The 15747-nt window shown below is 47.7% G+C and overlaps 1 protein-coding gene and 2 long non-coding RNA genes across 3 annotated transcripts; 2 read left to right on the top strand and 1 right to left on the bottom strand.

Moving 5' to 3' along the window:
• Positions 1 to 545: 545 nt before the first annotated feature.
• id2 (inhibitor of DNA binding 2) lies at positions 546 to 4851 on the bottom strand. The gene is made up of 3 exons (NM_203554.1): positions 4409 to 4851; positions 3422 to 3479; positions 546 to 1268 (listed from the first exon to the last, which is right to left on the bottom strand). The coding sequence occupies exons 1-2, from the start codon at positions 4751 to 4753 to the stop codon at positions 3426 to 3428; spliced, it is 399 nt and encodes a 132-aa protein (NP_988885.1). The 5' UTR covers positions 4754 to 4851; the 3' UTR covers positions 546 to 1268; positions 3422 to 3425.
• Positions 4852 to 5033: 182 nt separating this feature from the next.
• On the top strand, positions 5034 to 8904 carry LOC116411071. The gene is made up of 2 exons (XR_004222803.1): positions 5034 to 5273; positions 5917 to 8904. It is a non-coding gene; the product is annotated as an uncharacterized LOC116411071 (long non-coding RNA).
• A 658-nt stretch (positions 8905 to 9562) lies between these two features.
• On the top strand, positions 9563 to 15510 carry LOC108647704. The gene is made up of 2 exons (XR_004222804.1): positions 9563 to 14698; positions 14842 to 15510. It is a non-coding gene; the product is annotated as an uncharacterized LOC108647704 (long non-coding RNA).
• Positions 15511 to 15747: the final 237 nt, after the last annotated feature.

The raw sequence follows: 15747 nt of genomic DNA, 5'->3' as shown, positions 1-15747 counted from the left end.
GTGTGGGGAGAGGCCTGTGCTTTGGTTTGTTCCTACTCCGCTTTCTAAAAACTCCCAATAGCCAGCCCGCAGGGAGAGTGGGATTTCAGTGACCTCTAATATAAAGAGAGTTGTTTTTGGTGCAATTCCAGGGCTGGACTGTAACAAGTTTATACCGATACTGCCCAGCCCAGGCAGAACTGGCACATAACGCAGAAAGCCCAATACCATCCGATCTATGGGGGCAGGTTCTGTTACGGGTTAATCCAGTCGTGGCGCCGACCCACCTGGGGAAGGCGCAGTAGTACAGCTTTGGGCTCTGAGCTCCGAACTTGACTGACTTTTAGGCCTTAATAGGCGCTGAACTACAACTCTCACTCCCCCATCTGTCATGGTGTAGTTCAACTTCTGTACCGTCAGGCAAAAGCGCAACATTGTGCAGCCCATAACCCAAACCACGGGCCAGTGCTAATTATTGGTGCCATGTAGTCTAACAACCCCCATTAATTCGGAACCACTGCTCCTTATTTACAGCAATAAAAATCAGACACAAGGGCAAAATTCACTTCCATAAACACGATCGATTTATTCTGTATAAAAAAAGGCTTTACAACCAAACTTTTATAAAAAGTCTAGCATGATTCAATCATTACACATCTGCAGAAATAGCACCATCTCTGCCACTGTACAAGGGGTGGGGGTGAAGTGGGACAAAATAACTCCAAATAAAGAGTTAAACAATGGGATCTATGTACAAAGGAGCATTCAGTCCGGGGTGGAATGGTTCGACGTTTCGGGTTTAATTTTCGAGCAAAACTGAATAGTTTCCGAATCTTCCTCTTCGTGCCCGAAGCAATTCGCCCTTTTTATCGCCAACAAAAGAGTCGAATGCGGATGGTAAGTGGCAAAACCCCTTGTGGCACTCGCTTTTCTTTTTTCCTTTATTAAAACGATCACTCCCCATAGGTAGGGGATAATTGTAGCGCAATCCTTCCCCATGTAAGAAAAGGTCATTATAACATTATTAAAAGTCTCTTCATAAATAACTGAAAGCAGTCCGAGAAGCTTGATTGGAGGATCGGGGGCGGGGGCGGCAAGGGAGGGGGATATATATATATATATTTAAATCTGGATAAGTCTTTTTATTTTCTCTTTTTCCCCAGCCACCTTGGGTGTGTGGCCCCCTCCCTCCCGTCTCTCCCAGGAGCTGGCTGTACAAATGCAGCACTCAGATAATGAAGTGAGTCTTGTAGCCATGATGTGCAAAGGGAAACAGTCAGGCTGAACACCTGCAAGACATTGAGAAAGGAGGGTTTAGCGGAGGGATCAGTAGACAGACTGGCGCCAGTGAGGAAGCCACACGGAGCATTTAGCCAAACACTCACTGGGGCAAACCCATTTGGCCAGATGTACACACACAGGCTCCACATTAACCTCATCCTGGCCGGAGGACATTACTCACACAGTAAGAAAGCATAGATCATGCCTTATTATACATTTTATTAACCCTTGTGCTGCCTAAGCGATTATTAAACCTTTCCAAGAATCACTTTCAAGTACAATAAATGCGCCCCCCCGGGTATGTTTATACTGGGGGGGGGGGGCAGTAGATAGGTAGATGCCTACTGTGCCAGGCAACAGCTGGAGGGCAGCAGACCGGGCACTCTAGCCCTGGATGTGGGTCTGTAACTGTGGGCAGAGCTGGCAGATAGCCCCAGCAAGGCAGATGTTAAATGGGAACATATGATGCAGATTGGGTGGGGGAGTGCGAAGCCATTTCTCTCCCATGGATCTACTTAAGTGCAATGAGTGGAGGCGCCAGTCTGCTGCCTTGTACCAATTATTTGATTAAACGCAGTCACTTTACAACAAACGATGGCAGAATCCCACCAGCAGTGCATTTATGGTATAAGTACCCCCCCCCCCCCCAACTCTATACCCCGGCATGGGGCTCACACACACCCAACTCTATACCCCGGCATGGGGCTCACACACACCCAACTCTATACCCCGGAATGGGGCTCACACACACCCAACTCTATACCCCGGCATGGGGCTCACACACGCTCACACACACACACACACACACACACACACACACCTCTATACCCCGGCATGGGACTCACACCTCTATACCCCGGCATGGGACGCACACCTCTATACCCTGGCATGGGACTCACACACATACACACCTCTATACCCCGACATGGGGCTCACACTCACACCTCTATACCCCTACATGGGGCTCACACACACACACCTCTATACCCTGGCATGGGACTCACACACACACACACCTCTATACCCCGACATGGGGCTCATACTCACACCTCTATACCCCTACATGGGGCTCACACACACCTCTATACCCTGGCATGGGACTCACACACACACACACACCTCTATACCCCGACATGGGGCTCATACTCACACCTCTATACCCCTACATGGGGCTCACACACACACACCTCTATACCCCTGCATGGGGCTCACACACACACACACACCTCTATACCCCTGCATGGGGCTCACACACACACACACACCTCTATACCCCTGCATGGGGCTCACACACACACACCTCTATAACCCTGCATGGGGCTCACACACACTCACCTACCTCTATACCCCGTCATGGGGCTCACACACACCCAACTCTGTACCCCTACATGGGGCTCACACACACCTACCTCTATACCCCTACATGGGGCTCACACACACCTCTATAACCCTGCATGGGGCTCACACTCACACACACACACACACACACACACCTACCTCTATACCCCGGCATGGGGCTCACACACACCCAACTCTGTACCCTGGCATGGGGCTCACACACACCCATTCAGATAGCAAAGTTATAGGGGCTTGCGGTGCTTTGCCCTCACTTGCCTGCAGAGCTGACAGCGCTGTACATTCAGAACTTTTACCCGAGTGCCGACCCTCCAGCTCCTGAACTAAAACTAACACAGCTCCTGAACTATAACTAACACAGCTCCTGAACTATAACTAACACAGCTCCTGAACTATAACTAACACAGCTCCTGAACTATAACTAACACAGCTCCTGAACTATAACTAACACAGCTCCTGAACTATAACTAACACAGCTCCTGAACTATAACTAACACAGCTCCTGAACTATAACTAACACAGCTCCTGAACTATAACTAACACAGCTCCTGAACTATAACTAACACAGCTCCTGAACTATAACTAACACAGCTCCTGAACTATAACTAACACAGCTCCTGAACTATAACTAACACAGCTCCTGAACTATAACTAACAGCTCCTGACAGCCACAGAGGAGCAGTTCAGCCGCTACTACAGACATTGGTACATAAGTGCCAAGGCCCGTATAATACCAGCTAGCAGCCTGGCACCCCACTAAGTAACAACCATCCCCCCCTTCACTTAATTAAAGTACTTAACTCACCATTTTAAGGACAAAGGGATTTGCTCTCGTCTGTGAACTCTGCCGATAATTCAGCCGCCTGGAAGGAGAGAGGGCACATGAGTACGGGCAGTGCCAGGGGGCACGGAATGGGAAGGGGCAGGCAGGGCCGTAAGTTCAGGGTAAGGTATAGTAGATCTTGATTGGAGTGGGGGTAAAGTTGGGCAAAGAGCATGGCTAATAAGGGCTTAGAGCACTTACTCACGGCTACCAACAGGCATGGACTGGCAGAGAGAATGGCATCCCTTACCGTAATTACATTCGTGAGAAGGGGAGGCATTTCCAGGGGGCACAGGGCGCCAACTTTAGACGCTCCGGGAATGTGTGGCATTAGGGGCAGCGAGTATGGGGGGGGGGGAAGGGTGAGCAGATTTGGGGGCTATGGGAGGGATATTGGGAGCAGTAAGTATGTAGGAGAAGGGAAGGCATTGTGGGGGCAGTGGGTGTTGATATAAAGGTATGATGGTGGGTATGAACAGGGAGTTATAATGGTGGGCATGATATACAGGTATTATGGCTCTAATGACAGGTATGACAGCTGTAGGCAAGCCTAGGTGGGCAATGGGTTAGCATAGGTGGGCAAAGGGTTAGCAAGGGTGGGCAAGGGGTAAGCCTAGGTGGGCAAGGGGTAAGCCTAGGTGGGCAAGGGGTAAGCCTAGGTGGGCAAGGGGTAAGCCTAGGTGGGCAAGGGGTAAGCCTAGGTGGGCAATGGGTAAGCCTAGGTGGGCAATGGGTAAGCCTAGGTGGGCAATGGGTAAGTCTGGGTGGGCAAAGGGTAAGTATAGGTGGGCAATGGGTAAGCCTAGGTGGGCAATGGGTAAGTCTAGGTGGGCAATGGGTAAGCATAGGTGGGCAATGGGTAAGCCTAGGTGGGCAATGGGTAAGCTAGGTGGGCAATGGGTAAGCCTAGGTGGGCAATGGGTAAGCCTAGGTGGGCAATGGGTATGACGGCTTTAGGGTGCCCCTTACCTGCAGTGACAGGATGCTGATGTCTGTGTTTAGGGCGGTCAGGGGGGTCCGGGACGTGCTGCCCCCCACCCGGGCATGATGGAGACTGACAATGCTGGGGTGGGAATCCAGGGCGAGCTGCAGGTCCAGGATATAGTCGATGACGTGCTGGAGGATCTCCATCTTGCTGACCTTCTTGTTCTGGGGAATACTGGGCACCAGTTCCTTCAGCTTAGAGTAACAATCATTCATATTGTACAAGAGGCTCATCGGGTCATCCACTGGCGTTTTGCTCCGAGCTATGCCCAGGCTGTGTTCCGTTAGGCTGCTTTTTCGGACAGACCTTACTGGGCTGAATGCTTTCATGGTACCGTTTAGGTAGGAATGGATCGCTCCCACCGCGCACACACACACTCTAATATAACCGCAGCACAACCAGCTAACGCCGTACGCCTCTCCTAATCCGCTCAGAATGAGTCCCGCCGCGTTTCCCTCCGCTTTATATAGTGCCCAGAGCAGCCACTGACAAGTAGGCGGACTCCCTGCCTCCCGATTGGCTTAAAGACTTTGCACTGAATCCCAAGTCTCTTCCGCATTCTCAACCAATGAGCGGTGGCTGGAGGCGTGGCTTTTTCATCCCAGCTGTGCTGGTAAATTGCAGCTTCCAACGCTTGGCACAGGGTAGGAATGTCCCGCTGGGTGCAATGATTTGGCTGGGGCCACCAGGGCAGAGGGTCAGATGCCAGCAAGCCACTGCCTCTGCTGCTGCAGAACCACTTTCATTCTGTAACAGGGACACGACTGTCACATCCTCCAGCTGTTGCTGAATACAACTCCCAGCATCCTCTTTGGACAGTGGAAGAATTAGGTGATAGTGATGCTGCAGGTATGGCTATAGCTGTGCAACTAAGGTGCTGTGACCAGGGGTGCAAGGGAGTTGATTTTAGGGATGGGTGTTTGGGCATTGGCACAGTTTTCAGTATTATTTACAAGAGGAAGAAAAGAAGCTTCTTTCTAAATATGTTCAACTTCCTCCTGTTGAAGCTGCATAGAATAATCTGGCTGTGCAAAGGAATGTCTAACCCATATTGTTTGTTTGTATGGCAGTGCCAACCAGATAACACTGGCACATACTTGCAAGAAATGTAAAGGTGGCCATGGAGAGACTGATCTGAACATTCAATATACAGCGCTGTAGAATATGGTGATTTTTCATGGGTGTGAGAAATATGGAATGGCCATTGGGCTGGGTAGACTGACTGGTCAGATCATTGCAATGATCCTATACAATGTATTGGAATTGTCTGTAATGGGGGCTTTAACTGAGACTGTTGTTGACCTACAGCTTCCTGGATGCAGTCTGTCTAAGCATGTTGGGAGTTAGTATTCAGCAACAGCTGGACAGCTACATTCTGGAGCTCTCTTGTGTAATCGGCCATCCTGATTGTGGGGGGATTCTGGGAATTGTAGTTCAGCAGCAGCTAGTTTTAACAATACTGTTTTAATGATACTGTTTATTTTCCTTGAAGTCGGCGCCTCAGGTGTCAACAATGCAACAGGAAACAAAGCAATGGCAGAAGGGAGAGGCCCCTGCTCAGAAGAGCTTGCACTCTACCAGAGGCACATCAAGGCTCCCCACGCAGGAGAAGAGACTGCTTTATTTTCCTGCACTCTGTGAGGTTAATCTGAATCCATTTATCTCATTCTGGCGCTGGAGCCTGACACTGAGTGTCTTTAAAGTGTAACAAATTGATGCAGTAATAGTATTGGTTCAGGACCCTGCGCGGCTGAGGGAGGGGGCAGCACTGCCTGGCAGATTTATTCCTCCAGCCCGGCAATGGCTGATGAATAGTTTGGAGGAGGAACAGCAGGAGGGAGAAATGATTTGTCAAAACACATTAGGAACATTGAGTGTATGAGCTGTGTGCATGGAGAGAGCGGGTCTGGACTGACACCTCCTCTGTCGGTCAACCCCAAGCATAGTGCGTGTGTGCATGTATTAATATGTGCGTGTATATATTTATATATATTTATGTTTGTGTATATTTATGGTGAATATGTGTGTGTGTATACATGTATATATAGTTGCCAAATGAGCAGATCTTTCCCCAATATGCCCTCCTTAAGGTGGGTGGTATCAGGCTGATCCTATCATTTGGCCCTTGACAAATACCTACAGATCTTGCCCAATGGAATTTTTAAAACTCCCCGATTAATTTATTGTCGATTTTCAGCACATTGGAGGGCCCCGTATCTGGACCAATAAGCTACTTTTAGTGGTTTTATTGGCCGGTGTATGGCCACATTTAGGCACACTTTATAATAATTATTGGCTCAAGCACATGGGTGGCCAAATTGGGCAGAGATTGGCTCCACTACCATACCAAATGAACAAATGTATAGGCCCTTCCTGGTGGTACAGGCACAATAGGGAAGAACCGTGCCTTCGGTGGAACACGGAAAAAAACACCACACGGGAGCACACCTTTATTTTGACATTTTTACTTGAACATTCTGCCTCTGGTATAACAGCACAAGCATGTACCAATAGATGCCAAGATGTAGATAAACAAATGAACATCCTTCATACATCTCATTGGCAGGTATGGGATAATCAATATATCTATAATCAATCATTTATCTTCTACATAAAGCTGATTTATGGGACCCTGGAGTGATTTTGTTGCTCCATAGTATAATCTTGTATTCGCTCTAACCCTGCCAGCACCATCTCCTGCGCATCCTAGGGCGATAATTCCATTACGCTGGCAGGGTTAAAGGGGGGGGGGGGGGGCTTATTGCAATGTCTGGGACCCTGTTTCATGAGCCCTGCCCTGATATTCTGATCTTATTCCCCAGCAGCGACTATAAAAAGGGCTTGTGACCTCCACTAGACACCTTGGCCGGATTATCTGCTTTACTATAATTAACCAGTATCAGTGGCAAAGGAAAAGCCTCTCAGTGTTTCCTGATTTACATATCACTCACTGGCCGCCTTTCTGTGTTGGACGGGGATGGTTCGTATGGCAGTGATAGATTCCAGATCAGGGCAGTGTGGCTACCCACCCAAAATTCCTTCTAGCCGACTAGCATGGGCACCTGTGTGTATACTGGCTCAGTATCCCAACATGCCACTGGTTATGAAATATTTATGGTGCTCCTGCCTCCATCAATGCAAGTGGCTATAAAGAAAGACTGGGCCAGTGTTCAGTGCAGTATCCAGGTAGAAGCAGTGCAAATGACCCTTTTATTAACGAGTGCAAAGGTTTTCACCTATCATCCTCTGGCAGCTCAGATATATTGAGTAGTCATAACCCACCATGAATAAAATTGGGATCCTCTCTTGGTTTATTACAAATAGGACAGTAAGAGTTCCTACATGGGAGGCTTTCATGGCACAAAACAAATTGCTGTAAAGGGATATATCATATTTAGCAACAGGGTTTAACTTCTTTAGTAAATGCCAGAGATTATGTACAGAGTGGCCTTATCTGCATTTATAGATGTTTGGGATCTGCCATAACATATCTCAGCCATATCACTAGCACTACATGTGGCCCTATCTAGTGTCGAGGGCAGGCACCTGGCCAATATTTCACCAGCCTAGCCACCAGTATATAACCAGCTAGGACAGGGCCAGTAATATAAAACATCCACCAGGTACAGTTCCTCAACCCTCACCCAATCTGCTTATTCCCCATGGCCATGATGTCACAGTGGCTCTGGTGACATCATGTCACAGCTATCCCCCAGCAGGCTGGTATGGTGGATACCCTACATACACTTAGATGGTCCCAATGTCATACAGACTTGCAGACTCCCAAAGGTCGGGGCTTAATAGAGAGCAGGAGGATTTTAGGGCAGATCAGGATCAAGTCAGAATGTAACTGGGTGGAACAAGAGGTACATTGGGTCTATAATGCCCAAATTAAGAGATGTATGCAACCAGGACTGAAGGTATTAAAGATAGGGTCTTATATTAATGTAGGGAAGCTGTGCCCCAATGTATAGAGGCAACAAATTCCATGAATTAGGGATATCCAACCTTTAGCTGTTACACAATATAATTTGTTCATTGGCTCTGTATCTGTGCTCTTCCTCCGAAAAGGGACCCTCTGATGCTGGGGATTTAGGACAAGATGCACTTTTTGTCCTTCACTAAAACTACCCCTGATACCAATAGTTTAGATTGTTATTATCATGGCCAGCAATCTTCCCAGGGGTTCTGAGACTTCTTTCTATGGAAAAAAGCAATAAACAGGGTATATATCCCCTTTAACTCCTCCCCCCCCTCGCTTCCAGCAGGTAAAAATGGAAAAGAGATTCTTCCCATTAATCCTGTCTCCTCATAACAGCAGCCTTAGGTACCTGCTCCATCTGAATAAAGGCGCGGGCACAGGGAACATATGTGCAGTGGATTTATCCTAATCTACACCGCGCTAATCGTGTTACAGAAGAAAACACATAATAAATGGGCAAGCCAGAGCTTTCTGGACAGCATGTTTAATTGCACATTATTCATTGTCTCCAAGGCTCATTTTGAAGCAAAGAGTTAAAGCAGTTAATATACGCCATAAGTAATATAGGCACAGGTATCTATTAATCTCTATTACTGGCCAATATAGGCCACAGAACAGCTACAGGATGAGAACTTTACCAGCTACTCCATCACTTTCTGCAAGGGCAGGTGGTAAGGGCTTTAGAGGAGATGCCGTGCCCAGGAGCAGGGAGCTGGCATTTCCTGGGTTCTAACACAGTATATATGAAGTATAGTGCCCAGGGTATGTCTGCCTTCATTCTGCCCTTGCCTGGCAAGCCTCCTCTCATAGTTCTTGCTAATTATACAATGTTCTATAATATAATGATTTTACTTTAAAGTTACTTCTTTCACCTGTGCTGCTGCCATGCTGCTTGTTCACTGCAATATTCATCTCCTGTATTGTTCCCTCTGCTTCTCCTTTGCCTGTATACTCCCCTGCCCTCTGGCAAACATACCTATACTCTCTGGTATACTGAAACAAGGATGGCACTCCTAGGATTTAAAGAATTGTGAACAAAATGTAAATGCAAAAAATAGAAAGGTTTATTACACTCTGGTATAGGATCTATTATCCGGAATGCTTGGGACCTGGGCTTTTCCCTATAAGAGATCTTTCAGTCATTTGGATCTCCATACTTTTATGTCAGCTAAAAATCATTTGAACATGAAATAAACCCAAAATGGATTCATGCAGCTTTAGTTGGCCATACACTCATTTGGTGATTTTTCCCTGCTATGTCCACCTTTAGTCAGGATCAAGTAAAAGTACTGATTTATTATGTAGAGAAAGGAAATTCTTTAAAATTAGATTTATTTAATTAAAGTGGCATCTATTGGAGATGGCCTTCCTGTTATTTGGACATTTCTGCAAAATGGGTTTCCAAATAAGGGATCCCATACTGACCTATCTCGATACACTCACATACATAACCCATATATACTCTCTCTGACCAGATGAAGCACCTATGTTTTCCCACTCCTCAAGCCTAAGTATCTGAGTTCTTCTTTCTTCCCCCAGCACCTGTATGCATTCCCTCCATGTATTGAATCTGTATTCTTCCTCCCAAGCTCGGGTAGCTGTATTCTGCCTATTTATCTGCATTCCCTCCTGTAGTTATAGTATCTGTACTCTGTGTCAGGCATGTACATCCTACTCGTCTAGTTATGGATTCTGCATTCTCTCTCTTCAGCATCTCTGTTCTCCCTTTGTATCTCCAGCATCTCTATTCACCCTCTTTATCTCCAGCATCTGTATTCTCCCACTTTGTCTCCAGCATCTGTATTCTCCCACTTTGTCTCCAGCATCTGTATTCTCCCCTGGGGCACGTCTGAGTAAAGGTCAGCCTTCAGGACCAGACTCAGGGGAGGACAGGCAGGAGTTATGTCAGGGGCTCAGTGAAATAAGGGGGACTGAATGGCTGAAAAAGGGATATGGTTTGGGTGGATTGGGGGGCGTGGCTGCATGGGTCAGAGGTGGGGCAAAAGGGGCCCCATTGCTTTCTATAGCACCCCTGTCCACCTATCACTGTTACAGGGGCTTCAGACACCACTTTTTTTATTGTGGGAAGTGGTGACAGCAGTGGCATTATGATTATGGACCCCACAACTGTGGACATCTCGGGGCTATAGTTGAAAGGGGACCCGGTAGGGACCAGAAGAGCCTTGGCTTGCAGGTTGTATGAAGAAGAGGGGTCACATTGCCCCAGGGCATGTATAGCAGAAACAAGAAAAAAACCTGCTATGTTTACATTGCATTTATATTATCTTTTTCACTTAGGCTTCTTCTTGTTCCCAGTATCATTGCAAAAAAAGGAATAACCGGTTACCACTTTGGCTTCATAAACCCTGAACTAATGGAACCAGCCAGAGAAAATAGGGATTATTTGTGCAAATCATTAGATTGATGTTTAACAAGAGAAGAGGTCGGTGCCTGCGCGTCCCAGCCTGTTAATGAGTGACAGCCAGTGCCTATAGCAGCAGTGTGGGAGTGGAATGTACTGAAATGGATCACTAGGTTTTTGCCAGAAGGACCAGAACAAACAGGTTCCCCAGTTCAGGCTGGCAGTTACAGGAAAGGGGCCTGTAGGGATGTAGGAAGGGGAAATAACATAAACCTGGGACATCCAGTTTTCTAAATGTGGGAATATTTTTCTCTATGGTCACAGGGTCCCTGAGTTCCTGCCCTCTAATCCACGCCCACTCATCCCTAAATGTGGAAAAGATCTTATTATATATGATCCCGGGCCCCCCTGGGCCCCTGCTGCAGGCCAACCACCTGCTGTCCTTGCACCTGTGTTGCTATCCTGGTACTGAACGCCACTATAGAAAAACAAGAACCCGTTGGTAATGACCGAAAGGGTTACCACCAGGTATTGGGCATCCCAGCAAGTGCCACACTACTTCCTCCTTGCAAACGTGATCGGGGTGGGGGTGAAGCACCCAAAGTACCTGCCAGCGAGCACACCTTGGTTGGCAGGGCCCACAAGGTTATTCCCCAGTCTGACCCTGGCCCCTCCAGGAGGGCAAGCTTTGCAGTTGCAGAACCAGTGCAGTAGGCAGTTGTCTCGCCTCGGCCTGGAAACCACATCAAGATCAACACTTGGCTCCACAACAGTCTTTTTTGTTCCCCAAAACCTGGGGAAGATGGCCTGCTGGGTGCATATCCCTAGGCCCCTCAGCAGTATAGCAATATACTAGACAGGACAAGACTGAGCAGATATTTCCTTTATATTTTCAATCATTGTCAGTCTTTGAGGGCCAACATTATTCATTGCCACTTTGGTATAATGGATAGGAAGGAATCACCCATTGGGGCACAGTGAGCACGGCCAACGCATAGCCCAATAACAAATAAACATTTTGCTTTCGTTTATTTCTGTACTTTGTGTCGTGCTGAGAGAAGTGTCACTGAGAGGGTGTATTGTTGTCACGTATAGTGACTGGTGACATTGTCCTGACTATGCCACTCTGCGGGTGGTGCTGTGTGTTGAATGAATCCCTTATCTTGCACCCATATGGTGGCCAAGCTTATTCCCAGATGGACACGGGATGCTGAGCAGCCATGGGAGGTCACAGAGAGGGAAAGGAAGGCAAGCACGGAGCCGCAAGTCTATGTCACACACTCGGCTCCAGCCATGGCTGTCACTGCGCAGGAACAGATTTTGTTGTGACAGTGTTTGTGGCATGATGTGATTGCCTGACAGCTTAAGGATGGAGTCAATGTAAACAAACATTTTACTAATCCGCCCATTAGCATCTGCACAAGCCTGGTCGCCCCAGCTGGTGGCCCTATAACCCTCTGTGTGCCAGAAAGGACTTGTGTGCCTGCCAAGGGGTTTGTCACCAGCTGCTGAGGGATCATATGTACTGTACTGACCATCACACAGACACAGCCACTCACACAGATATGAACACACATGCAGGCACACACAATTATACATGTGTACAACAATATGTCTTGCTCTGTCTTGGTGCTCAGATCCACCCAAAAATGGAGATTAAGGAGCCTTAGTAAAAATAAATGGGAATGAGCAGCAAAAGGTTATGCACCCCAATATGGGTTGTGGTACCCCCTAGTGCCACCTCAACTCTTGGCATTGCAACTACCATAGATCTCGACTTTGGTTCACTATTATATATGTGTCCAGTTTTAAGAGGTAATTTCTGACTGCAAACACAGCACTGAAAGGAGAACTGTTGCGCCTATTAATGCCTGGAGCTGCCACCACCTCCAAACTAGGCGGTAGAATTGTCCTGCGTCAATAGGTACAGTGCAGATGCACCAAAAAAATGTGGCACACATCACTCTCATGTAGAATGCCAACTGGACTTTCAGTGCAATTGCATAAGGTACAATGGGCAGGAAAAACACTTGGAGATTCTATTAGCTGGGGGGGTGGGGGTGCTCAACATATCTGAGCCCCAGTAAATCAGGGCTTTCTTGTCCTCTGGAGAACAAAAGCTAAGCTAAGTTAAGTTAGGACCCTTTTTGTGAACAGGTGGGGCTGAATTAGGGGGTGAAGTGGCAGGGCTGAATTAGGGAGGTTCAGTGGTGGGGCTGAATTTGGGGGTGCAGTGGTTGGCCTTTATTGCAGTATTGGAGCTGAAATGGGGGTGTAGTGGTGGAGCTGAAGCTGAATTTGGTGGTGCAGCAGTTGGGCTGAATTAGGGGTGCAGTGATGGGGCTGAATTTGGGGGTTGCAGTGGTACATTTCAGGAAAGAGGCCACTCCAGGGGTCATTAATAGGTACATGGTTTTTGTTCTCTAAGCCTTCCTGGATGTTTTAGCATAGACATGTTTGATGGGTGCTAAACAAAGAGCAGCCGCCATATACTGATATGAATACCATAAAATAGCCCTCTTCCTTTCTTTGAAGCTTTAATCACCCCTGTTGATGCTAGGATCCCACCCAGGCTATTATGGGGCAGGAGGAGGCAGTTACCAATTAGTCCCCCATATCTTCCCTTGGGCTTCGCTGTTGATCACTGCTATAATGTCCGACAGGTTTCTCTTGTGCAAGTGAGACGCCACCATTCCCAGCTCTATGTGAGCGCAGGCCTCTCGCTGCATTCTTTTTAGCTCACCAAATCCCAGCTCAGCCAATGGATTTCATATCTGGGCACAGGAGATCTCTCCCTAGTTAGTGAGTGCTGGAATTTTGAGCTGGCAGCACAGAGCCCAACGCTGATACTCCGAGCCATACAAATCCCCAACGGCTCATGGGATTCTCAAATACAATCTCTTCCCTGTTTACCTTTTATCCTTTAATTCAATGCATGTGACTAATTAGCTAACGAATGTTCAGGAAAATGATGATAAAGATATTGCTGAGCCGCTGCCTTTGCCGAACGCCTGAAATGCTTTGTACTGAGTTCAACTCCAGCCACGAGCAGAAAGGGGTTTGATCAACGCAGATAAATGGGACCACAATCCTCTGTGATGTCATCTCATCTTGATTGGATCCATTTGCCTGTGACAGGCTGAGTTCTATGAGAACAGATGCACCCACTTAGCTGTACTTTATACTTGGATCGTGGGAGAATGTATAGATAAGGAGGCCATACACTGCCAGATTGGATTGGCCACTTTTTGTCATTCCCTCTATACTGCCAAACCTATATGGGCAGCTCTGTCTACATGTTCAGGCTCATAGGTGGTGGATAATTTTTGTGTTTGGGGCTGGAAGTAGGGGCAGAGAGGCTCCTGATTAGGGTCCAGGGGTAGGGGGCGCAATTGATGGGGCTGTAAATGGAATAAATGATTGTAGGGATTACTCTAAAACGGCTCCAGGGTTGGACTGGGGTGTGTGAGACCCACTGGGGTTGCTACCGACAACCCCTCAGGGGCCCCAACCTCCCGGGCACCCACCGCCAGCCCTTTCCCCACACATGCATACCTTATACACTACGCCGTGGTTGGGGGTAGGAGGGCAGTGATGGCAGTGATGGCAGGTTGGGACTGGATCTGGGTTGGTGGAGCCCATGAGAATCAAGGCCCACCGCGTTTTTTCCCAGTGTTCCTCCAACCCAGTCCGACCCTGATTGGCTCATAGCCTCTACACAGAGATACCATAAAACTAAAGCCCAATTTCGGTTAGGCTGAATTAGACTATAATGCCTGGTCACCTGGACAATCAGGAAGACGGTCAGACCATTAATATGGCAATCCTGGTCAATGGGGCGCAGGAGACCAGGGCCAATGTTTAACATCTGATGTGGCACGGGGGCAGTGCGAATGCTGCAGATGGAGGGAGTGCCGCAGCTCAGTAAAGGTAGATAAACATGGTTTAGATACCAGGCAGATTTTTACGCAAGAGAATGCTCTACGTAGTGTTGGGAGCTCGGCTTTAGGGGCCAGGGGATCAGGGCTGAGCACCCCTCCGAGTGCTTTGATCTTCCCTTTCCTTGTGTGCAGATCCACTGAAGAGAAGCCACCCTGAGAGGAACCCGTGAGAGAGCAAGTGAGGCATGAAGCAAAACATGCCATGGCGCCAGATAGAAAACATGCACCGGGGTCACAGATCATGTCATCTGCAAACATGGCTAACTGCAAAGAGAGAAGCTGTAGGGAGTAAATACAGTAGGCAGGAACTGCTGCAGAACTATAAGTCGGCCACCCCAAGGGATCCCTGCCTATAGCATCGAGTTTTGTATCATTTTCATGTCTATGGAGCCCACAGGCAGTCAGTTCTTAGAGCAAAGTTTACACAATGGAATTGTAAGACAGGTTGCAGTTGGTCTTTATTATTTATTCATTGTGCTTTGTTTGTGCTCTGTTCTGTTTTGCAACTCCCCAGTTTCAACATTAAATGGTTATCTGGTTGCTAGGGCTTAACCTACCCTAGCAACGGGGCAATGGTTTATAAGGCAGATAATGTCAATTATCCTGTAGATTGTAAGCTCTTGCAAGTAGGGCCCTCTGATCCTATTGTTACTCTGACTATCCTTGTTTGTTAAACTTTTAAGATCCCTGTTTGTTTACATTTATTGTGAAGCGTTGTGTAATTTACTGGCGCTGTATAAACGATGATATTATTTAAAGGAGATATTAACCCCAAAATAAAGTGTTGCCTTATGAAATTCACATATAATGAATGTGTATCGGAATTTGTTTAATTAAACTATGCAGCCACCTGCAGTTACAAGTCTCCCCATCCCAGGCAGTGACCCCTGAGGCACAGCCCCCTCAGGCAGAAGGCGGGTCGGTGACCCCAGACACCATAGGTATGTGTGGGGCAAGCGTGAGGGGAGCGATAAGGAGAGGTGGCGGCAGTGTGAGCGCTATTCTCCCAGGGAAGGAGCCTGAGTAGAGGGCGAAACC

This window comes from Xenopus tropicalis, chromosome 5 (assembly GCF_000004195.4).
Source record: "Xenopus tropicalis strain Nigerian chromosome 5, UCB_Xtro_10.0, whole genome shotgun sequence".
NCBI lineage: Eukaryota > Metazoa > Chordata > Amphibia > Anura > Pipidae > Xenopus > Xenopus tropicalis.
This window is presented reverse-complemented; position numbering and strand designations above follow the sequence as displayed.

What these genes read in the sequence shown, in the direction of transcription:
- id2 (NM_203554.1), bottom strand. Translation starts at nt 4,753, where the DNA reads ATGAAAGCATTCAGCCCAGTAAGGTCTGTCCGAAAAAGCAGCCTAACG. An exon ending in TCAGCATCCTGTCACTGCAG is followed by an intron (nt 3,480 to 4,408) that starts GTAAGGGGCACC and finishes CTCTCCTTCCAG; the next exon opens with GCGGCTGAATTATCGGCAGA.